Below are 24307 nucleotides of genomic sequence, written 5' to 3'. Positions count from 1 at the left end.
TGTAAGAACATACAGTTAAAATAAAAAGTAGTCAATAAAATAAAAAAGAAATCGAGTAATAAAAAAAGTACAAAATATATTTAGTTTCGGTATTTGAAATTAGCATTATCTACCATTTTTTGCAGTCCTTTAAATTTGTGCTAATGGCATTTCTAATGCTCAAGTAGTAAAACGTGCAATTAACCTACCAGAAATGTTTTTCTAGGATTAGCTTGAATAGAGTTTTAAAACATATAAGGTGATTTTAATGAATTAAAGATATATCTGAATCCTGCACTAAACTTTTAGTGTTCTTCCTATACTTTAAAAGAGGTAGAAGATATTGCACATATAATAAATACTCACAATCACAAAGACATACCCCAAAAGAATGTACATCTAAGAAAACGTATACCTAAATGTTTGCAGAGCACTTGTTAGCAATGCAGAGTTCTTTTTAAAGGAAGAAGTATGGAAATCCTCTCTAAAAGTGACAAGAATCTGAAAGACCTGTGAACTGTCAGTAGCTGCAATTATTTCTATGACGGATCTCAACAAGAAAAGTATTTTCTTTTTTCTACATAGCTTTTTCCTTGTGTGATCCAAAAGAGAAAGGCAAGCCTTCTCCAAACGGTACAATAGAAATAATGACATTGAAAACTTCCTCCACAGCAAAAATGTTATATAATGATACGTAGTTCACAAAACCAGCTGGAAAGTTACCTTTTTTCAAATAACCTCAAAATCTGCTTAAAACAAAACTGAAAGGCTTTCAAAGTTCTGTTGTTTAAGCTACAGGCTCAATTTAAAGGCTGGTGAATACCTGGGAAGCTGCTCCTCTCACTGATTGCTGGAATATACTGATGAGAGGTGACACCAGAAAACTTATAGAACACTTACAGAATAGTTTGGGTTAGAAGGGACTCTAAAGAACATTGAGGTCCAAAGCCCTGCCATGGGCAGGGACACCTTCTTGCTCAAATGACCACGTAGCACTGTGTGAGCAGGCTGACTGACCAGGAATGTGGCTGGATACTTGCTGCGATTCAAATGGGGCTGAAGTAAATTACAAGCAGTGGAAATTCTAAATCTATAATGTAATCCTAAAGCTAAATAGTGAGACATGAGAGCTTTACATCAACAACATTAATCAACGTTTTCAGGGGAGAAAAGTGCAACACCTCAAACAAGAGGTGTTCAGCAGAAGAAGAGTAATAATTAGTATGGTTCATGCTTTAGACCTGGGTCCACACAACTTAATAGAAGAAATCAGATTCAAGCACTTCAGTGCAACTTCTGAGTCTCCCACAGTCATATCATTAAGTTCTAGTGCTCCACCACCACCAAGTGAGGGCTGCATTTCAGTGGGAGCTGTGCAAAAACAAACAGTTCCTATTGATGAGCAAGAATCACTACACTGAGATGGATCACGCCTGCCTGGGCTTCCCTGGTCTCAGGTGGGACCTTGATCCACTCACCCACAGCAGGGGTTGCAGGGCCAGGACAAGTGGAGAGAGGATAATGGCTGTCTATTTGTTTGCATTTCGGCAGGGCTGCTGGAGAGGGTGCAAACTCTGACAGACAGAAATTGGGCAAATATTAATGCTGTTTTTAGAGTGGGTACCTACTGTCGTATTTTTGAGCTGTTTTCTCTTATTCTGATGTTTGTCCCACCAGTCACTACTGAACTCTGACACAACTGCTGAAAAACAAGTACTAGACTTTTTAAGGTTAAAAGCTCTCATTTTTGAGTTTTCACTCCTCTTAATTGAAAAGCTCTTCCTCAGCATCCCCTATGCATTTATGGAAATCTTTAACACAGTTATATTGAGCATTTCCTTTTATTCTAAGGATAATTCAGCGTGTGTTTGCATTGCACATCAAGTGACACCATTAAAAAGAGTGTCCCAGCATTGCAGGCACTATGGTTACTGCTTCTGCAGGGAGCAGAAGTTTTAAATATAGGCTGCACTGGTGCTGATAAAAACCTGCTGTGCAAAGCGGTAAGTAGATGTAAAAATGGGTAAAGTGAGTTAGAATATGCTAACTAGATGAAAACTAGTAATATTTTGTACTTCTAAAGTACCTTCACTCTAAAGAACCAGACATTATTCTGAATTAGTAAGCTTTGAAGTCAATACATTTTTTGCTCGAAGATCTCTCCACTGGGTGAGCTTTCTTTCAGCAGAGGAGATTTGGACACAGCTCACCACTGACAGCATAAGCATTGGACTGAAAGAAGACACTGACTGAGACAGCGTGATAAAAAGTTCAAATCTCTCCCAGCCTTGGTACACTGCCTCTGCGGTGCTCCCACCTCTTGCATGGCTAGAAATGAGATCTAAAGCTGAGGGTATGAAACTGGATTCAACATGTAGCAACATACTGTGCTACCTTTACAATGCAGGACTGGCCAGAAAACATTGTTCAAAGGGAGCTGTTCGAAACATCTCTCCTCTCTTTTAGATCCAAGTATTGGCAGTGATTAGTTTACTTCAAAGCAATATTAACTGCTTCCATTTCAAGGGCAGGCAGTAGGAGGAGGGAGTAGGATGGAGTAAATCATCCTTGAATCTTTTAAATTTAGTGTGTTAGTATTTCCTAAATTCAGCAATTGTACAGATATTAAGATGCTTTTTCATCCATTCCAATTAACAACCAGCTATGCCCTGTGTAAGTTCCTGTGCAAATAACAAAATAGAGTTACAAGCTGCTGTGGGAAAAGGCTCAATTTAAACTCAACCAAACTAACCAAAATGCAAACCAATTTCAGTAGAAAAGTCAAAGAACCTCTGATTTCCAGGGTTCTATCAGCAACTTGCAATAGTACATGTCCAAAAATACTACAGGCAACAGGAGAGGTAGGCTATGATTCTTGTTAGAAGACAACCTGTTTGTATGTTTGTATCTCACACTTTGAGGAAAGGTTTCAGAGAGTTCATCCTTGTGTAATGATTACCCTGGTAATAGTGCCAACAGTAGGGTCTGGATGAGTTATTTAGCACTTAATATTAGTCCACATAAATTAACGTTGCCATGCAGGAGTGAGGGAACATGACTTTTTCAAAATAATTTTCTGCGTTTCATATTCAAGAGTCATTTTTCATTGTTCACAAAGGCGATGACCATCTTGATCTTGCTAACTGTCTGGCCCTTTAAACCTTTTCACAATGGAGTAGAAAGGGAGAATATTCTACAATTTTTTTAAAAAATAAAAATCTCATCGAGAATAACTTATCTGGGCAACATCATCACATTCTGATCTATCTACTGCCCTGGTTTACAAGACATCTCAGAAGAACTATTTTATATCAGGATGTAGTAAAACAATAAAAATTCAATGTTGATTGTAAAATCTGCACAAAAGCTTGGTAGATACCTGGAAACAGACACATTGCCCAGTAGGAACAGGTCTATTTGTATAGCAGGTTGTATAAACAAGACAGATGTATAATCTATTCAAGTTACCACCAGTCCTGCTCAGAACACAATCTGATCACACTAGTCATAGGAATTATCTGCTACAGGCTCTGCAAGGAGCCCACAGCCAGATTATAAATAGATTTACAGATTTTAAAGCCAGAAGGGACAATTATGATCATCCAGTCTGATCTGCTGTACAACACAGGCCAAAGGCCCTCACATGATAATTCTTGAATCAAATCATAACAATAATTTGAAACAAAACTTACATGGTTTAGTTTAAATATACCCTGTTTCAACCACAGCAATGAAGAATCCAACATGCCTCTAGGTAAACTTTTTGACTGGATAAGTGTGTGTGTCTCATTTCTAGCTCAAATTCATCCCAAGTCTGCTTCCTACTTCAGAACATTGCTACATTTTCCCCTGCCAGATTAAACAGATTTTTTGAATAAAAAAAGTCTATTCCCTAAGGAAGATACTTGCAGACAGTAAATCAGTCACCTCTCACTTTCTCTCACTCTTGAGTGGAATACCGTTTCCAATTTTTCAATGTCCTTTTAAATTATGGGTGCCCACTAAAGCTTTGATGAAATTTCAGCTCAACAGTAATCTCACACAGTCCAAAACTGTGTCTACATCCATAGCTATAGCAGTCAACTAACAGCTCATACTCTGTTGCTTCTTTACCATAATCCTAGGCCCAGTTCATCAACGCTCCTAGTATTTGTTCCTTTACATTCTGCTGATTTAAAATTCATATTGTTGAAAAGAGCCCACTTGACTAAGTGACTAATCAGTGCCTCCCCATGATTTTTAGCATCTTACCTTTTTTGTGCCATTCGTAAATTTTATCAACAGTGATTTTATATACTCTTCCAAATAATGAAATACTAAATAGATGGAGATGAAAGCATTGCTGTGGAACTGCCAGTTTATGTGCAACTTCATCTCTGCATACTGTTTTTTTGGGGGGGCAGGGACTGTCACATAGAACAAGCTACTTTCACAAGGAAAGTGAGAAATGTGATAAAACCTACTTACATAAAGTAAAATTGAATCAATCCTGCTGCCAATTCTTAATTAGTTAACAAATTCATTTAGTAATTTTACCCAATACTTATGTCAGGATAGTCCATTTATAATTTCAAGGTCTTCATATTCTTTCTTTTTTGGAAAAGCAGGATAGACAGATAGTAGGTTTTTACTACTACAAATGCTCCGGAACTTGCTTCATGTTCCAAGACTTGTTTTTTTAAATGAACTTTAATGATTTGCAGAGCTCTTCAGCCAGGATTTTTAAGACTTTATCCAGTCACATTTACTCTAAAAAAACCTTAAAATGTAGTGGGCTACAGCATAACAGCCTCATCAGTTAATGGCGGAATTGTATCATTGGAAAATACTTATAAAACCCATCATGCTTCTTTCTAAGAACAGAAGAATATTCAGTCTTCTACACTATGGCTGGTAATTTTTCATCCATTCTTGTCTTGTATTAGCAAGACACAAATTGTTAAACCTGCCAGATCTACAGAATTTTACCCTGTCCTCCATAACCCTGATAACCACATGCGTATTTTTATTATTACTTTTAGTTCCGCTTATTAAATCTCTGTACTTCTTAAATACTTGCTTGTATTTAGTGCTGTGGGCTTCTCTATTAATTTTTCGGTACAGTGAGGGCTGGGCATCAGTACAAGAACCCCAACACCTCATGCTTTGGCAGTCAGCAGTGGCGGCTTGACAGTCACTCAGGGACAATGCGAGTTGCAATTTGAGCCTATACATTTCTAAACAAGCTACAGTTTTCTTTCATGCAAAGCAAATGAAATCAAACATCTTATAATTCTGCAGAATACTGCTTAATGAAAATATTGAAAACATTTTCCAGCATTTTTTATTTTACCGTTGAAACAGTTATTGATAACCTATTTTACCCATTGTGCAGCAGATATTTTAGAAATGAATTGCTGTATGGTTTAATTAGTTCATTATTATGCCTATTCTTACACAGTAATTTCTTTTATCATTCTAATCATTCACTTCACACTTTTTAAACCAAATGGAATATCAAAGGTTCTGTAGGATTATTTTTGGATCCTGCACATGTTTCACCACACAATTAATCTGTTTGTCAGAAATATTAGTTAACTTCTTGTCTTTACCACTTTCCTTTACTAGTGGTTTTTCTCTATCATATATGATGAAACTAGCCCTAGCCTGTGAAAGGACAGACTTGTGATGCTTTTGACTCTGTTCATTAAAGATTTTTCAATTGTGCCCTAGGCATTACAATAAAACATTTTAATTTTTACAAAGTTTTATAATTACATATTTTCCTTTATTTATATCTTATCTGCAACATTTATTTAGCCTCTTTACATGTCTTTACTTAGTTAAAACACAGAGAGATAAATACAGTTGTTACTTTGCAGGGAAGATTCAGTATATTAATATAAACTGTACACTAATTCCCCCAAAGCATATATATATGTTGTAAACCTGAAGACTTTTTACACAGCTGCTTATTGCTAAACAGTGCCTTGTCCAGAAGGGGACAATCTGTGTCTCTAATTGCTGTCACTGAAGCTGAGATTCATTATGTGACTTTCCCATTAAAATGTGAGCATTAATTTGTATAATGAAATATCACCCACTGCAGTGTTCATTAGCCATGCCCTACTGTATACTGCACATTGTTAGCTACCTAGAAACTGTAGTTAATTTCACTAATGGATATTTCCCTACTTAGTGTTTGGTAGGAAATTTATACTGTAACATTACCTCTTAAACTTTTAAGGAAATTTAAATTCAATCAATTATTTTCAACAAAAGTTTGGGATGTCATTAAGACAGGAGAAAAGGCATGCTGTACAATGTTAAGGATGGGAAATCTGGAGAAATCTAGAGAAATGAAAAGTCCTTTTAGTTCATCTTAGAAATATAAGAATAAAGGACGTTCAATACCAAAATTGTCTCCTCTTGGAGCACACATACCCATTTTCCTTAATTATTCATATTGCTCATCCCACTACAAGTGCCTTCAGACAATGGCAACAGGCAGTCCTTTTTAGGAAGAAAATGTGAGTTGAATTCATTTAAAACAGCACCATTTTTACTGTATTCCATTGATTCATCTAAGCAAGGTTTAAAATTGACTGGTCACATTTCCAAGGGAAAACGCAGTAACACTGTAAATGTATATAATAAATTTAATACATTTAAGATGTGTCATACGTATCATAACATGCTCTCAGTCAATGGACACAGCCCTGCCAAGTGTTTTCTTCCTATACCTCTTCCTTAGGTTTCTTTTGTTTGGCAAACCCAAACCTTCTTCAGGGCTCTACTATGCTCATTCACGTTGTTCTTTTTTCCTTAATCTAGGCATTTAACTGTGCCAGTCAGACTGGGAATACACCTGAGCACCTAATGACCACACCAACCCAAACTAGTCTATGTTTGCAGTAGCTTTTGAATGCTAATGCCAAGTGTAAAGAAGTGCTAGAGCTATTCTGAAATTGTATCCTACATAACGTGTTCCTTGTCAAAGGTAGAACAGGAGACACTTTTTTTTTACACTGCTTCTGTGCAGTCCAAAGACCTCGGCACGTAAGCTAAAAACTGCACCCACTGATTTTATTTTAGAGGGAATTGAGAGTGCTCAAGAACACAAAGATGTTGCTCAGCTCCCTGAATGAGGTAACTTAAATTGCTGCTGCCAGAAGGGAAAAATGGAAACTGCAAGCACCTGCTTATGCCACATTATGGGTCTGAGATGTCTAGATGGTTTTCTTTTTCACAAAGTCTGAATATCTCTTAATCTTCAGTGTTATAAACTTTTCAGCTGTATTATAAATTATTTTATAACCAGGAAGCTGAATCACAAAAGGGCCAGTCCACCCACGTCTACTATATGCTAGGGGCTCATACACATTATTTAGCCTTATTTCTGCATCTCTTCACACAGTGAGGTTGTGTGAGTTGAGGTAGGTAGCCCTGAAGAAACAGGACCATACAGTCGGTCATTATCCACTGGTCAACTTCAAAAAGTCATCTAGGAGGGGCTACAAGAGTTCTGTCTGTCCTCTCTAACCCCCAAGGCTCTGAAGCATTTTGCCCAGACAATCGTTCCTCTCTTCTCTCCAGAGCTGTACTAAGGAACTGTCTCGTCCTTCAACTGCTTTTAGAGCAAGAAAGGAGAAACTGATTTCACATAATTATGCCCTTTTCTTGTTATCATATGGGAACACTCAGAAATCATATCTTACCATCTTCCCCTTAAAGCTCTTCCTGGCTGAATATTATTGAAATAGATAAGAAGAAAAATCTACAATTGTGTGTTGGAACTCGACTCAACATGCTAAATAAAACCTTGATTTTATTTTCTTTTTCTTCAGAAGCTTATTATATGATAGCAAACTACACAGAAATGGAGACTCAGTGTGGAGAAGGTTGCAACCATTAAATAGCCAAAAGAAATAAAAAGCCACCCAGGACACTAGCTAATTCTTCTAAAATAGAGCACAGTTTCCTTGTCTTATGGGGGACTAAACAGCTTCTCTAGCCTTTTTGGGCCAAGTGCCACAGAAGCACCTCCTGGCTGGATCAGACGTTGGGTCTTGCCTTGGCAGGCGTACCAAACCAACCTACTCATGTGCCTCCAAACACACAGATGTTCAAAGGAACCTGACTTCTGCTGAACTGCTTGAGTTCATCTCTAACAAACAGGTGCTGTGAGAACAAGAACGGTAATTGAGTTAATGTAGTGGAGAAACACAGTAAAGTGTTTTTTATCAATCAGTTATATGATCTAGGCATATAATAAAGGCAGTGTGACATAAAAGGCAGGAAACTGTCCCTGGTAAGTATGAGCTAACCGGTATTTGTTTAATAACTGGTATCTATTACATCATTTCCATTTACTGCAAAGCAACTTAATTTCTATTTAATAACTCTAGTAATTTGCCAATTTACATTTTTATAATATTTATTAGGATTATTCCCAATATGTAAAATATTGCTCCATTTAAACATACTCTTCCCATTATTTACTAATATTTTGTTCTCAACCTAATGGAAATTGATCTTTATCTATTTTTAAATGATAATGGTTTTTAAATATATTGCGAATGTTGTTTCAACAGTCTGTATGATGTTTTCTTTTTTGTTGTTATTTTATACATGGTTTATTTTTTCTTGTTTTAATTTTGTTTAGTCAGTTTTAATATGCAAGTTTTATGGACTATTTCCATTGCAATTAATTTACTTTCTATTAGTTCTAAGCCACAAACACCAAATGCATAATCGCTGCCATCTTTAAAACAAGAACAAAATGACCCCTATATAATAAAGCAAAGGCGAGAGGTGGATATCATCAGATTATTTTAAAGAATTTTCCTTTGCTTCTCCAACAGTAAAAATGTCAAACTGTTTAAACCTAATATTTACAAGATTATTTTCCAATAAAACAGCTACCATTTATTTACTTTTATTACATTAGGAAGCACATAAATAGTGCACATAAATAGAGTTTTCACAAAGTCCAGCACAGGGGAAAGAATATTCCTGCCCTGCAATCCGGTCAGTCAAAACTATCTCAAGGTGCCAAATTTTAAAATTCAGATCAAACCAGTGTGGCATATATACCCCTAATCCACAATCCAGCAAAAGAAGAAAAAAAGTACAATGAATGAACTTTCCCATCTCAACAGTGACATGTTTTTCTTCAAATAATTTTCAGCCTTCACTTTCAGTTTTTTTAAAATCAGGCCTTATATTTGCAATCCAAATATTAAGTATATTATATCTGTGAAAGCACATGGGAGAAACATGACTGCTTATTTTGGGAAGGGAGGAAAATACTGCTTATCTGGTATTTCACTGAAAGTGAAAGTGGAGTTTTTCAAGGTGGACATACAACTGAAAAGTATTTCTGCATGTAATTTATTTTACCTATCAATTAGAAAAGCAGCAGGAAAATTCTGAAATTAATTTTAAATGGTTTAAAATGAGAATGACTTCACAATTACAGTGTTCACTATGTCTGTTTCCTAAGAGAAGTCTCCTAAATGTCCAGTTTTACATACTTTCCCAAAGCCTACCACAATACCTAAGTCTTGGAAGAAAACTGTATCATATTGGACACAAACTGGATGGATATCAACACTGTATGTCAGATTTTAACTATGGATAGAGTAAGTCTTCTTAAACATATACTGTGTCTCTACATGAACTTTACCATGCACATATGTACTTTTAAGCAAACAAGGTATTTTAATTTAAATGGAGTGGGATGGTTTACTAGTATTGAGAGCAGTCCACCCAAAGAGTGACATAAAGTGAGAATCCAGATCAGCAGTAAGTCTCTGTAGGGTAGAAACATGCTAAGTTTTACTACTTACAGGTACTAAGTTGGGTGAGTTCTAGTGAAAATAAATAAATAAAAAAACAGGCAGATCCATGAAGCTGATGCATTCATATGAACACTGAGAGATTAAAAATGAGCGTGCTAAATGGAACAAAAATAGTAACTCTGAGAAAAACATACAGAATCCCTAAGCAGATGCGAGGGAAGGCCTTTGAAGCAGTTAGTATAACTAAGTCTGAAACCAATAGGCTTATGCTATTGAAGGACAAGGGTAATTGAAGGAAACAGTGATGAAGCAGCGAATGAGACAGAAATAACCTCAACTGGGAAAAGATGATTCTATTATAGTGGTCTTTATCCAACAACACATTCCTTGTGCTTTTATTTAAGACTGTCATATATCTTTCTCAAACGACTTTCTCCAACTAATGAGTCCAAATCTACATTGGGAATTAAGGCTCCTAGCCACATATTACATTAACCCACACACACACGGCATGTTGACAGCGCTCCGCTCACTCGTTCCTCTCACCTGTATGTATTCTCAAGTGGACCTTTAAGTGATGTGATGTTCTGAAAGTTTTTCCGCAATATGGGCAGTCTTTCATGGCAGAACCAAGGCTCCTGTCTCTCAGTAAAGCTGGCTGCTGGACTCCTACAGATCTCCCAGCTTCTTCTCCAATGTCTGCAACACAGAAATGTTCTCACATCACTTCAGCACATGTCAGAAGTTGTTCTCACTAAAACTGCTAACACAACACAAAGTTAAACATGTCAATACTACACCTGTCTATTTCATTCTTTAAATCTGACAGAATGCTGACAATTTCTGTATTTTCTTGTTATTGTCTTAAATTATTTCATCTTTCCTATCATCATTTTAAGCAGCATATGGTACCTTTATATTGAACTGAATTATACAAGAAAAGAAACAGCTGTGTCAGCAGCTGGTTTGATTTCTTCTTTTGCTTAGTTCCTATTAATTTAAAAAAAAAAAAAAGTTTGAGATTGTTGTTTTGCTGAATCTATTTAATTTATAAGTATTGTGAAAATCTGTATACTTTTAATAGGGAAAAAAGTTTGCATCAGTGTATTAAAACAAGAGGACTGCAGTGGCAGGGGTTCCAGCAGCGGTGGCAATGACTACAAGGAAGCTAATCAACTTCCCTCTGCAACAGTTCAGCACTGGAGCTACAACACACAGCCTAGTGTGCAACCTAATATTATGGGAAAGGCAATGGAAAAATTGGTCAGATGAGGAGAATTCCTTCTCCGTCTCACACGCAGCTCCTGAGTTTCCTCCTTCAGTGTTTACAGCTATACTTATTCTTTGCATCGTAATACAACAGGTGAGATTCCAGAACATCTCTCTCTAGATATAAAGAAACAATCATTCTCAGCTATCTTGCACAGGCTGCTATTATGCAAGCAGGCAAAGAACAAAATAACTTACAAAACAATGACATAAAAATTGCAAAAAACATAGGGCACTTTAAAACAAGTCATTATTCAAACCACACAAGACTCACTTGTACTTAGAGGGACACATAATATTACATACACATATCAGTTCACAATTTCACCAAAAAGTATCATGGCAAATGTTGACATCCTGAACCAGATTTATACTCCTGGCATGCCACAAAGGTGCCATACACATGGGCACATCCTCAGACCCCTGTGCAAAAGCTGAGCTATAGGGGTTCTCTTGAGGTGGAGAGCATATAGTGAAAATCTGCATGCAGAGGCTTGATTATTTCAACCATGAACTACTGACTAAAAACCTTCTGCCTTCACCCATTTGACATGTAACTAAAGCTGTCAGGAAACATAGTGCAATTTACACAGCATTGCCTTTTAAATGGAAGTGATGGGACATGAGAAAGACTTAAACATTTTGGCTCAAACAAAAACTATTCACACAGCAGCAGAGACCCAAATATCCACATCTCTGGAAAAGGTAACACTAACAGGCATTTCATTATTTATTATAAAATGGTCCCCCTAAACTATTTCACTTAAAGCTGAAAGAAGGGCATGATATAGTGATTTATACACATTTATATAAATTCTTTTCTTAGTCGTGCATGTAATCAAGTTATTGCTAATTTGTAAAAGGTAAAATCTGATACTTTTCACATAAAATTCTTGTTTAACATTTTCTGATTGTTCTTAGACTGCAGAGTTGAAGCACAATATTAAAGTTAGAAATCTAGTAACTGTCATTTTGAATTATTCACAAGTATGTAAAATAACATACTGTAGAAGTTTATTTTGTCTTTATGAGTCCAGAAACACACATATAGGTTCTAGTTTATAATTCCAGGCTTCCTAAAGAGTTCAGATTTTCCTTTTTTTTCTCTCCTCAAAAGTTGCATATAGTTATGTCTCAAGCTGCTTCAGGAAAAAATAAATTCCTGGGTGCAAAAAGATTTTTCTGAAGTGCAAAAACCAGAACGCATGATGATAAACTGCAGGATTTTATTTTGGTTTTCAATAAATACTATATCAGCATTATAGATAAATATATGGATAAAGCTAACAAGCCACTCAGGAAGAATTTACCGACTAAGCCTACTAGTTATGTTTTGCTATATGTCACTCTAAATGATGGCCTGTTATCCATTTGCCTTTTATCTTTCTATCTAGAATATGTGTGGCCCAATAAAAAAGAATAAATTTGTAAGATAAACAGCTCACTTTGCAGATTTAAGAGTCTAATTTTCACTTTACACAAAATTGAATTTTTTCAAGGCAGTGAGACGATGGAGTTTACTCTAGCAGTAATCCCTCTGAAAAAGCAAACTGAAAACAACAATGAAGCAAAGAAAGATGTGGGTGGTCTGAAGAGTTTTCTTTTAGATTTAAGTAGACATACAGTAGATAGCTCCAAAAGGCTTTGCTCCAACAGGGGCCTTACCTTGAAGAATTTTTCTTCCCACAGTGAAAGCATTCCTAAGACTTTAAAGCTGAGCTGAGGGGTTTTCTTTTGAATTCCTCTGTCTACAAAGCCCACGGAAGCCTGGAGGCCATCGCTACCTGAATGAGCTGCTTTACATCTAAGTTCTTTTACTTCAAACAATGAAAAGATACATTCAAGGCTGCCGACTCTCCCCATCAAATGCTACCCCAAGCTTCTTACCAGGGCCCCATTTTGGCAAAATTTACCTATTGTCAAGGCACTTAAGTTTAAAATGCACTTAAGTCTCACTGACTGCTACAACAGGGGTATTTATACTGAGTCTCTTAAATCAAAAGGGAAAACAAAGGGGGGAAAAAAGTGACACAGAAAAAGAACAGATAAGCAAGGAAAAAGTTGATAAGCAAACTAGTGTACAGAGACTTTGCCAACAGCAGTGTATGTGGGGAATGAAAAATCTTCAGCACTACCAAGAGTTGCTTATTCTAACACCACTGATGTCCCCCTTCTCATACTACTGAGATCCCTTCCTAAGTAGAAACTGGTAGCTCTGTTTATGTGCAAAACTGTAGTAATGTTTTACTGACCTGCAGAACTAGGATTAGCCCCAGCAAGTTAATTTAATTTATGATTTATTTGGGATTTGAGCTATGGCTTTTGGGCTGCTCAATTCCGAGGATAAAAGATCAGGAAGGAAGGAGAGAAGTTACTTACTTATCTTACAGCCATTGTGGTTCGCTAAGTTATGTGGTCTATATGATATGCACTACATGCGAGATTAGACTGCTTTTTCTTACTATCTATCTACTTCCATTATAGGCACGTCTGCATCTTGAATGTCTTCCTGCCCATCCCTATCTTTCCTGATTTGAGTGCAGGAAATAACAGAACACAGTATAAAATATGGTATAGATGTATACACTAGATGTAAGGCTTCCAAGCTTTGTCTCTGAATTTACTTTAGCCGAGCTTTCCTGTCACATTCTCATGGGACAAATGCAAGTAAACAAAGTTCACTTGAGCATTCATATCAGAAGGCAGTGATTAGCTGCATAACCAAAGAGCCAATTTGGCCAAATGTGAGCAAATATATTCACCACATAGACTGAAATTGAAATTAAGCAATCCACAAGATCAGTATTTGAAGGCCTAGCCCTTCTTCAGACAGATGCTTGCTTCTCAGGAGACGAGGGACAAAAAGCCAGAAATAATACTGAAGTAGCTGGAAATGAAATTTCCACAGAACCAGATAATCCAAATAAACAATTTTGAGTCAGGAGCAGTTTAAAAGAGAGAAGCACACCAGTGAATCCTTATTCACATCAGTTATCTTACTAGGCATCCGAAATGGTCTACCCAGAAATGAGCTATTGCCATGGCTAGCAGTGCCCTTGGCACACAGATGAAGATGCTACAGAGGCACAATGCCAAATTCAGTGGATATCTCAAGAGAAGACAAACTTAGGTGGATAGTGAATCTGTGTACTCAAAGCAAAAGGTACCTAGCCAATCATAAGAAGAGCTAAAGAAAAAGAATTATTTGAAAATTCCACAGATGTTCTATACCACTGGTCTATCTGTCTGGGGTAAGGGATAAGTCTATAAACATGATTAGAAAAAAACATTCTAAAAAGAAACCTGTTTTTAGTTGTTTAGGTACCAGCACTGACTTCAGTCATGTTAGCAGCCAAACTTTCAAAGGAGCATCTACATGCATGTCCCATAAATTTTACCAGAGTATTTATTTGCTGCGTGTATGTGAAAGTGCAGCAATTCACAAAGAGGTACTTTCATGTTCAAAGGAGCTAAATTGCAGTCCTCGTGCAGACTAAATTATCGATGCTGTCAGTTGGAATTCGTTGACACAAGGATTGCCAAATTAGCCAAAACCAGGCAGTCACATGGAAAAGGTAATCAACTCACAGAATAGGTAATCACATTTATAAGTATGTGTATGTGCTTGTACATTTTTCAGACATTTTTAAAGAACCCTTTGAAAATATGGCCAGAAGTCTGTAAAGCTGCACATAATCCCAGGTTTTCATATATTTCTGAAATTCAAAATATTTGTAGTTCTTTAGAACTGCCTGTAATTGCTAAACAAATCATGGTGCAACAAGAAGTGGTAGTGACCACATTTATTTTTTTATGATCTATAAACCACCCTGATTAGCCCATTTTGTGGCAGGAAAAATTATATCCTGAATCTAATCTCAAGAAGGGTGTTAGAGGATATTCAATGTGTTAATCTGTCAATGCTGCCACCTTTATGGAAGTATGCCTGGACTTGACCACCTCATTCCCTGGGAAGCAGTACAGGATATGCAAAGTTTCTGGGAAAACATGCTTTACTTTTCTTGCCTGTTCCTTAGAAAAAGCTTTAATAATACTGAAAATGACAGAAAATAGGAGTATAATTAGACATATAATTAACCCTATTTTTCTAGCTACCTGAAGGAGCTTCAATTACTATGCTTCGATGTAAATGAGAACAGAATCTGGCCCAGTGCTCATAATTTGAAATTAGAATCCTATTAGCAGATGTCACTACACTTTTTTGCTAGTGAAGTTCATGGCTTCAAACGAAAGAGACTAATATTACTAAATATTACAGTTATATTTTAGGCCTCCGGAAAGAGTTACTAATGTCTTAGGTCAGGAGCAACTTGCTGTCTCTATTGTTCCATCAAGGATTTAGGTTTTATAACGGCCATATATGGGAATCTTACACTGTTACTATGGATTGGCAGGGGATTTGTTTAAACAGAGAGCTATTTTAGAAGAGAATTGGAAAGGAAGCCTACTAGTGAGAAAGCAGCATTCACATTGTTTGTATTATTAGAAATAAAGATTATACTGAGGGTTCCACTGGTAAATAAAAAGATACCACTTTTGACATCAGGCTTCCCACTTAGCACTCTGAACCAAGTAAAAGCACAAACTGTCCAGCCTCTACAGCCTCACTGCGTCAGCAGATTTTAATTCAAAATACAAGCTAAATTAAACAGAATTAAAATTCTCATAATCATTTATGTAAGGTAAGACTTGCAACATTTGTAAGTGTGCAAATGACAGTCATAGCCAATACCTCGGGCTTCAAGGGAGCTATCTAGGCATTATTTGAAGCACAAGAGAAAGGGAGGCAAAATATTCTAAGCAATTTCTTAGTAACTGGTGGCTGGGTATGGGGCAGGGGCAGCACACACACACCTTAAACCCACACCTGGAGACAGGACACACCTGGAGATAGGTATTTTTTGCACCTCATGGGCACAAAACACTTTGCATGACAATACTACATGTATGGAAATATTGGTTGCATCTTAACACTTTTCACGGTGGTGCGCATTCTGAGAAACACACAAGAGGCTGTATATATAAACCACAAAGAGACATCAATAGACACATAACCAAAATTAAGCTTTTGTTTATCACAAAATGTTTCTTATCCTCTTTTTTCATTTCATTCAAATTCCCTACAGAGTTTTTGTTTTGGAGTTCTTAGCAGCCTTACTTTTCAAGTTATTCTAAAACTTTAAAACTATTTAAGATAATCAAAGTTCAAACACAGTTTCTGAGTACATATTTTAGCTGCTTGATTTGTTTGAAGAATGGCATGACCAAAAGACACAGAAATCAGATGTAATACTTAGAACACAGGGTTGGTTACTTGCCATTAACTTACAGAGCTCAGTTTGGACTGAAAAATAAGCATATTGGAGAGAACATTTTTTGCATGAGACCTTGTTAACCGAATCTTAAAGAAAAAAAATAAAGAAAAAAGACATCTTAAGCACCTTACAGCATCTTTCATTTAACAGTTGGCAGAAAGAAACTCCCAGATGAACATTGGCCTGTGTCTTTCTCTTTAACCAGCTGAGTGATCCAAGCTTTTAATAAAGCTGTTCCAATTATTGTAAAAGTCATCTAGTACCTTATAGCCACAAATATTGACAGTTTATTGCACAATGCATTCATGACATTTGAAGGTCACATCATACATAATACATACACTTTTATAAAAGTGTCTGGAACAAAGAGATACATGATCAGCAATTACATCTTACCATTTGAGAGTGTGTGAGTTTGTACTTAAAGTGAAATACTACACGAAATGCAAATTGTTAATAAAACACAAAATAGTTCATTTTCTGTATTTATTGTTTTATTAATCAGTGATACTGAGTTCAGTTATACAAAATCAATGGAATACGGTCCATGCACCAAGAAGATTACAGTTAAATACCATTATCCTGCAAATCTTCATACATACATGGGAAAAAAGTAAGCTCAAAACTTTAATCTTAGATTTGAATAAGGACTGGAGCAGATTATTGAAATGTTAGTTTTGATAAGATTGAATTATAAAAAAATATAAAATGAAACTGAAAAGAGTGCTGAAGTTTTTTTTTAAATATATGCACATATAGGCATACCAAAATTCTTCATCCTCTTCCAGTGCTCATTCTAAAATCACATGGACATCTGGTATGTAATTCAAAAGTGTAAATTACAATTTATGCAGTCAGACCTGTGCACAGTCCTTCACTGCATTCAACAAAAAACCTCAGACATACACAGAGCATGGCCATGAGAGTGCTTGTCTTTGGTTAAATAGTCTTCAGCTTTATGGTAACACCACTAGATCCTGGAACCTACAGCTACCTAATGAGAGCTGAGCTTGCAGCAAATGACCACAGGTCACTATAGCATTCCTTCTAACTCTGTTTTTGCTGGTTTGTTTCAAAATCCTGCTATCTTCATTCCTAAGCCCTTCACATGAAACCCTTCTACCATTCAACTACTTCATTGGGTTTTCAGTAATGCTATTCCTGAATCACGGCTTTGAAATCCCACATCCTTAATTTGACTGTATAGATCAAAGTACTTCAGATCCCAAATCACTGAGTTTACTAAATGAGGCTCATGAAGTTCCACTACACTTGTACAATCTTTCCACAGGAAAAATGGATACTTTAAAAGAGGATGTGCTTTGTCATTCATCAGAACGATGTGTCTGCTGTTTTGGATGTAGCGCTAGTTACTCTCAGTTTTGAGCTTCTGCTTGTTCTTGCTTTCTTCAGAAGTGCACATCTGAGCTGCCAGAACACCTTATTGTACTTCTCTGTCCAGAACATGTATTTTCATGAGCAAAGCAGATATTTACTCTTTGGATCAGCAATGCTGGGCTTAAATATATACTCATGGATGTTTCCTTGGTATTTTGCCAATGTTGCCATCTATCCTCAAAGTTTACTCTGGTTTTCATTTATACTTCTGACAGCAATGTTAGCTCTCAAACCTTCCATGTGACATGTTTTTCCCCTCCTTTTCTTAAAGGAGCTCAGAATATTCTGGATTTTTACCAAATGTTCCTGCCAATTGTGGTCTGTGATTCTCATGTAAGCCTGTTTCACTAGTTTTCTTACCCAAGCCCTTAGGTCACCTGTGTTAGCTTTGATCCTGTCACCTAAATTTGAAATGGGCACTCGATTACTGATCAGAGAGGACAAGGTCTTTCTACACTTCATACAGATTGTTTACTGCTTTTGGAGAAAATTCTAGTGGGGAATCTAAGCAGAGAAGCTATCCAACTGGACCATCTTTTGGATTTGTACGTGTTATTTGCAGGCAGGTGTTCAGGTACCAGATGGCCTTAAAGCCCATACTACTCAGGTTATAGCAGCTTCTACAGGCTGTCTGCATCATATTCCCATCTCTGAGATTTGTGGAGTGGCTACATGGAGCTTGATAAACACTTTTACCTAGCATTGCTCTCCTGATGCCAAGGCCAGATCAGATATCCAATTTGGGAGAGTTGCCTTATAGTCCCTCTTTAATTAAGTACTCCTGATCTCCCACTCCTGGGATGGATTGCTACTGCTGATTAAGCTCCAGAAGTAAGAATCTGTGGAGGCAATTTCATGAGGGACAGAATGAAGTTGCTAGCTAATCAACTAAAATAACCATTAACTGGACTTCTGTGAATGAATATATTGCCTTCTTGCTTCCATGCTTACCCTGTGTCTTCCACATGTTAGCACCTCTACATACCTACAGACCAAACAGATAAGGTGTATTTCATTATAAGCTTGTTCCTAAAATAAATATGGAGCAAACAGAACCATTTGGTACAGAGTAGAGACTACACTGTGAAGAAAATTTAAGATGGTGCCAGTAAATTGTAGGAAAGATGGTGCATCTGGGTGGAAGAGAGTGGTATTGGATCTATTTTCTCTAGGTTCTTCCCATGTGCCCAACAAGAACCTGTGAGATTAACGGCACAAATCAACACTCAACTCCATGTAGTTTTCAAAATCCATTAATATATTTTAAATTTTTTTGAGTATTTGTGTCGAAATATTCAATAACAACACTAGCCAAGTTTCACCTTGAGTTGCTGGGCTTAAGCAAATCGAAAAAACAAATCATTTTTCAAGTCAGAATCACAGACTTGACTACATGATAAGTAGCTCTTAGGGCATCAGGTATCATTGGACAAGTTTTTACTTACTATTGATTAAGAAAACCCCTTTTCATTATTATTATCTTAGCTGCATAGAAAGGCTGGTAGCAGGTCAGCGGATTTAAAAAAAAATAAATCATTCTAATACAGAAAAATGCAAATTATTTTAAATGTCACAAAAACATCTTTCTGTAGATGCCAGTAAGAAAGAAACCAACAATAGACTCAGTCTCATAAAACCAACTGTACAGGTGGCTAAAGTACTAATTTCCCCCTCAACAAAATGAGAAAGAATTAAAGACTGTCATTCCATTTGCAGATTACTGATTACAGAGGTGCTGACAGCATCTCCAAAATGTGAATAATGTCACGGTGTGTGTTACAACATTTAGACACTTTTCCAGTATCTCTATTTTCTTACCTTTTACTTTCCAGTGCTGCCTTCATACTAAACGACTGCTGTGAGCTAATACAAATACCTCTGTAAATAATTTTTCTCCCTTTTAACTTCTTCAGTACATGCCATTTCAGTATAATTTCTAACTTTTTTCCCCATTTCACAAAAATGTACTTGAGAAAATACTTGTGAGCAACTCTGAACTGCTGAAACTATTTTACTATCACCCTTTTTTCTATAAATAAAATATGTTAATTACATGAGTTTTGCTATAATGGAAATAATATTGATTAAATTAATTACTTCTAATCTTGAGAAGGGATCCTTTAACTGTTCAGTATGGGGTTTTTTCCTCATTGTTTTAACAATGTATTGTGGGCATACTGAGACCACGATGTCTTCAAACATGATATTATATGAATAGTCTCATTGATTTTTTTACACTAATGATGTATCTGAAAAAGTCAACCTGTATCTGTTTTTTAAAATAGCCTTAAATTACACTATACTATAATATGCTGTTTGTTGGCTATAAAAATACGAAATGCTGCCTATGGAGCTGATATATCAGCAACCCAGCTTCCCTTCTCTACTACAAAAATATATTTTTTTTCATCTAAACTATGATGGTAAAAAAAAAAAAAGAGGAAAAAAAAAAATACTATTTTGAACGCTTTCCTCTTATTTAGCTGAGCTTGTGGCAGTAACTGGTTTAGGCATAGGCTTCAGTATGCTGGAATGATCCTGAAACTAATTTTGCATGTGTTGGAGTTGGACTGTGGCCATGCACGTCAGTATGCTGGAACAGAGTTATCTAAATCCTGAGCCTTATTTTACATGTGCTGGTGTTGGACTGTGGCCCTGCAATCTTTTAGGTCTCCATCTGTAGCTATCAAAGCCAGGGTGTGCCCAGCCACTCGCTACTGCTCGCTGCTTCCCTTCCACAGGAAGGCTATAGGCTCACAACCACCCTCCTACACATTGATGTGACTGGGAGCTCTTCAGAGTGCTCTAAACCTTCCTCTAAAGCCTCTTTGCTGCCATGGTCACTGGCCTTTTGCAGCACATTACGCTTCTCATATCACTATAATCCTAGATAGTTATCAAGTCCCACATCAGTGATGAGAAATATCAACCTTTGGACAGATGTTCCCTCGGATTCAGTGAGGTTGGCCAAAAGGATTTGAAGTCCAGACAGTCTACCAGAAGCTAAGAGCTGTTTTCTTCTGGGAAGAGGACAAGATCAGATCAGGCGCTCGAAGGCCATGTTCCTCTAAAAATAGAAGAAACACTGGCTTGTGCACAGATCTGGAACACCAACACAGAAGCAGTAACACTGCTGAGCAGCGCAAGGGTGGCTGTTCAAAGTACTTATGCTCCTAAGATGAACTGGTAACCTCAAGAGACATACAGGCTGATGGCAACACAGTAGAGTTTTCGCAAGCCTTCTTCCACTTGTTTACAGTTCCTCCACATTAATTTACCAGCAAATACATATTTTAACCCATCAGGAGCATGTATAAAATTAGGAGATAATTCAGACTAAATTATTTGCAGGCGCATATCTCTACCAGCAATTAATGACATTTTGTCTCTATGGAGCCAAACGCAGGAAACAACTTCACACTAAGGTCAAAATTAGACACTTGAATAGAGATCCATATGCTTCTGTGACTGGACAAACACAAGTTAGCTGTCTGCCCCATAGACAGAGGAAGTCTTGTTTTCGAAGATGGAGTGTTGTTCCATCTCTTCACTTACTAGCAATGCACTTTCTTCAAACTCCAGTGGTAAAAGAAATTCAACATCCAGGTAGTCTGCATGCACGGAAGCACCTTTTGTTTAATAAATAATTCAACCGTGTATTCGTTTTTAATTTAAAAATGGCCTGACTGAACAGTCAACAGAGTGAACTAAAGTCGGCAAAATACAGTGTTGAAAAATTAAAAAGTGTATTCAAGGCCATATTCATTTGCTTCACTTCTCATATACTGGGGAGACAGGCTGTGCTGAAGTTCCAGCTTGTTTCATTTCTTTTAAATTATACAGTCACATGATGCTCAATTCGTTTTGAAAGCTGCCTTGCCCTGGAATTAGTCTGTCACTGTTACCATCACAGCAGGTGCTGCTTCTCTACCTCATGAACGTCATCAGAAATTCAGCCAAAATGTTCTCATGAGCTCCTCTGCCATGCCTGTGAGGGCCAGATTTAACTATTGACCATCTCAGAAAACAGAAATACTGTAAAACAGTCTGGAAATATTCAGATGATCCTCTGAAAGATGGTCCCATATGTTACTAAGTGTATGGTAAGATACAGGAAACACATCTGACTGCAAAATTCTGCAATGAATGATGCAATGAAATCCATCTCAGGACTGAATTTGTAACACACTATTGCAAGCATATAAATACTTGGATCAGTCAAGTGCATCTGGTGCTGACTGATCCTCTTGAACACAGTCAAAAGCATATAGCACTATCTTAAGTATGAATTCACAGGCTGTTTCTGTAAAACAAAATTTTTAGCTGTAAGCAGCCAGGAAAAAAAGTGAATAGACTCTTAACTTTCTGCACCATGACTTTTAAAATAATTTTTTAACCTTAGAACAGCCGGCAAGGAAAAAGTAAATGCTATGGCTCCTTATTTCAGATTCCTGGAGATCTTCCCTTTCCCCCAGAAATTCTAAACCGGCAGCAGGTACTAATGCCTCCCTAACAAAACACAGTCTTTTAGTCTCCACTCTGCCGGGTGTTTGACTCCCATCACTGTGAATGGCTTTACAACATATTGCACCATTTCTAATCAGCATCTTCAGAACCAATGACCACTCTGTAACCATCACAGCATTTACCAACATGAAATTACCAGCTTGAGGATGCCCATGTGACATTGAATGCTGACAGAAGGACATCTTATCACAGAAAGGTAAGATATACAGGACAGAAGATCTTTACAATGAAAGAGAATAGGCGAAACCTTACAAAGCCACACTGACTTTAAAGGAAATGACTCAACAATAGCATGTCCTTTAAAGTTGACACACTTATTTAAAAAGCATCATCTTATAGCCAGAGGATGAGAGACCTAAGTTGCATTTGCAAGAAACAGAAGTTTCACAAGCACATATTGAATAATTCCACAGCATATGGAGGAAGGCCAGCTTTTCACAAAATCTTCACTATTCTAAACAGTAGTAAAATTACCTGCAGTGTATAGGATATAAACACTAACCAGACCAGATAAACACTTTGTAAAGATAGGAAACTTTCAACACCTTGCTCTGTTGTGACAAAACAATCCACGACTTACACATACAAAATAAATCCCCGAATCTGTCAAAATCTGAAAAAAAAAACCAAAACCCATCCTCAAAACATATCAGGATAACTGTAGAGAGTCTTAAGATTCTAACTCTGGCCAATTGCTAGCTTAAACTGAGACACTATGCAATAAGTAACATCTCAGTGAATAGACTAATTTAAACTCTTGAATGCAGGCTACTGCATTTGTGAAGACACATGTTTCTGTGCCTTTTCAGGATGGTACTAGTGGGAGCTACTCCAATAACCTGACAAGCCAAGACAGAATTTGGTACATAACAAACTGGCTTGCAATCGGCAATATTTGAAAGCTGTCTACAGTGGGACAGGCCAACCTAACAAAGTAACGTATGGGGTTGAGAACAGGTGAATGGCTATATAAACTGGTCAAATGAAATTGAAATTAAAACAATTTCAACAATTTTACAAGTACTAGTTCTTTTCTGGCTACAGATTCCGGGGTATCCCACCTACAGATATGCAGCCCAGTCACAAGGATCATGCCTACTTGTGTCAAAGAGGGATCCTTTTGACTACTGGGCAGTAGAGCCTGCTAAAAAATGCTGGAACATTTTAATAAAGGGTGGACAACCAAAACCCATCATTGCTTAATAGTCAGTAACTCCATACTGCTGCCACACCAACTTTTACCATAAAACTGCAGGAGAGTAGCATTTTGTATTTAAAATAAACAGTAATGGGAAGTTGCAATTTTGGAAAGGCAGCTCAGATGCCAAACAGTACCAGCTGATGGGTGTTGTATGTAGATCAGTGGAATTGTATTCCAATAAAGAACTTCTGGATAGGCAGCATCACCTGCAGTCCTACTCCAGTGAGTGCTGCTCACCAAACAACGTTGTACTCCCTTCTCTGTATTCCAGGGTTCTTTTCAGTTAATATTTGGTTAAGTTACATTGGATCACCGCTCATCTACTAAGACATTATTTGATTATTTTTTTTTTTAAGAGATTCCTTTCTTTGTGGATACACTTTCACTGCAGTTTTTTTGAAGTATGAGAGTAAACATGCAGTCCCTATGATGGCAATTTCCATTCGTAGTTTGACAACTAAATGTTGCAATGTTACTTGAAACTCCTGCCTCTTATCTTTCAATTTTTCTTTAGGGAAAAACAGCACAGAAATATATTCTGTCATCTGTTTGAAAAGATACAGGTATAATCCACCTATGATGATTGTAATTTTTCCGAATTAAGACTGTGATCCAAAACAGCAGTATGATCTACATTTTAACCACAAAATAAAGGAAACCAAACATAATGATTCTCCACATATTCATATTTATTTTATAATGCTTCGCAAGACTTCTGGATGAGAATGATTTACATCAGTAAGCATTATTGAAAATATTACCTGAAAAATATGCATCATACGACCATAGTCAAAGCAGAATTACAGACAGGTGAT

General features: G+C 36.9%; 1 protein-coding gene across 1 annotated transcript in view; it reads right to left on the bottom strand.

Annotated features, from left to right (window-relative positions):
- ZNF536 (zinc finger protein 536) overlaps positions 1-24307 on the bottom strand; it is a gene marked incomplete at both ends in the record, with an annotated part of 188691 nt that overhangs the window by 121573 nt on the left and 42811 nt on the right. The window contains one exon of the mRNA XM_080637305.1: positions 10308-10460. Within this exon, the coding sequence (XP_080493431.1) occupies positions 10308-10460 (153 nt within the window). The remainder of the gene's footprint in view (positions 1-10307; positions 10461-24307) is intronic.

Source organism: Psittacula echo, assembly GCF_963264785.1.
Source record: "Psittacula echo genome assembly, chromosome: Z".
In the NCBI taxonomy this organism is placed as follows: Eukaryota; Metazoa; Chordata; class Aves; order Psittaciformes; family Psittacidae; genus Psittacula; species Psittacula echo.
This window is presented reverse-complemented; position numbering and strand designations above follow the sequence as displayed.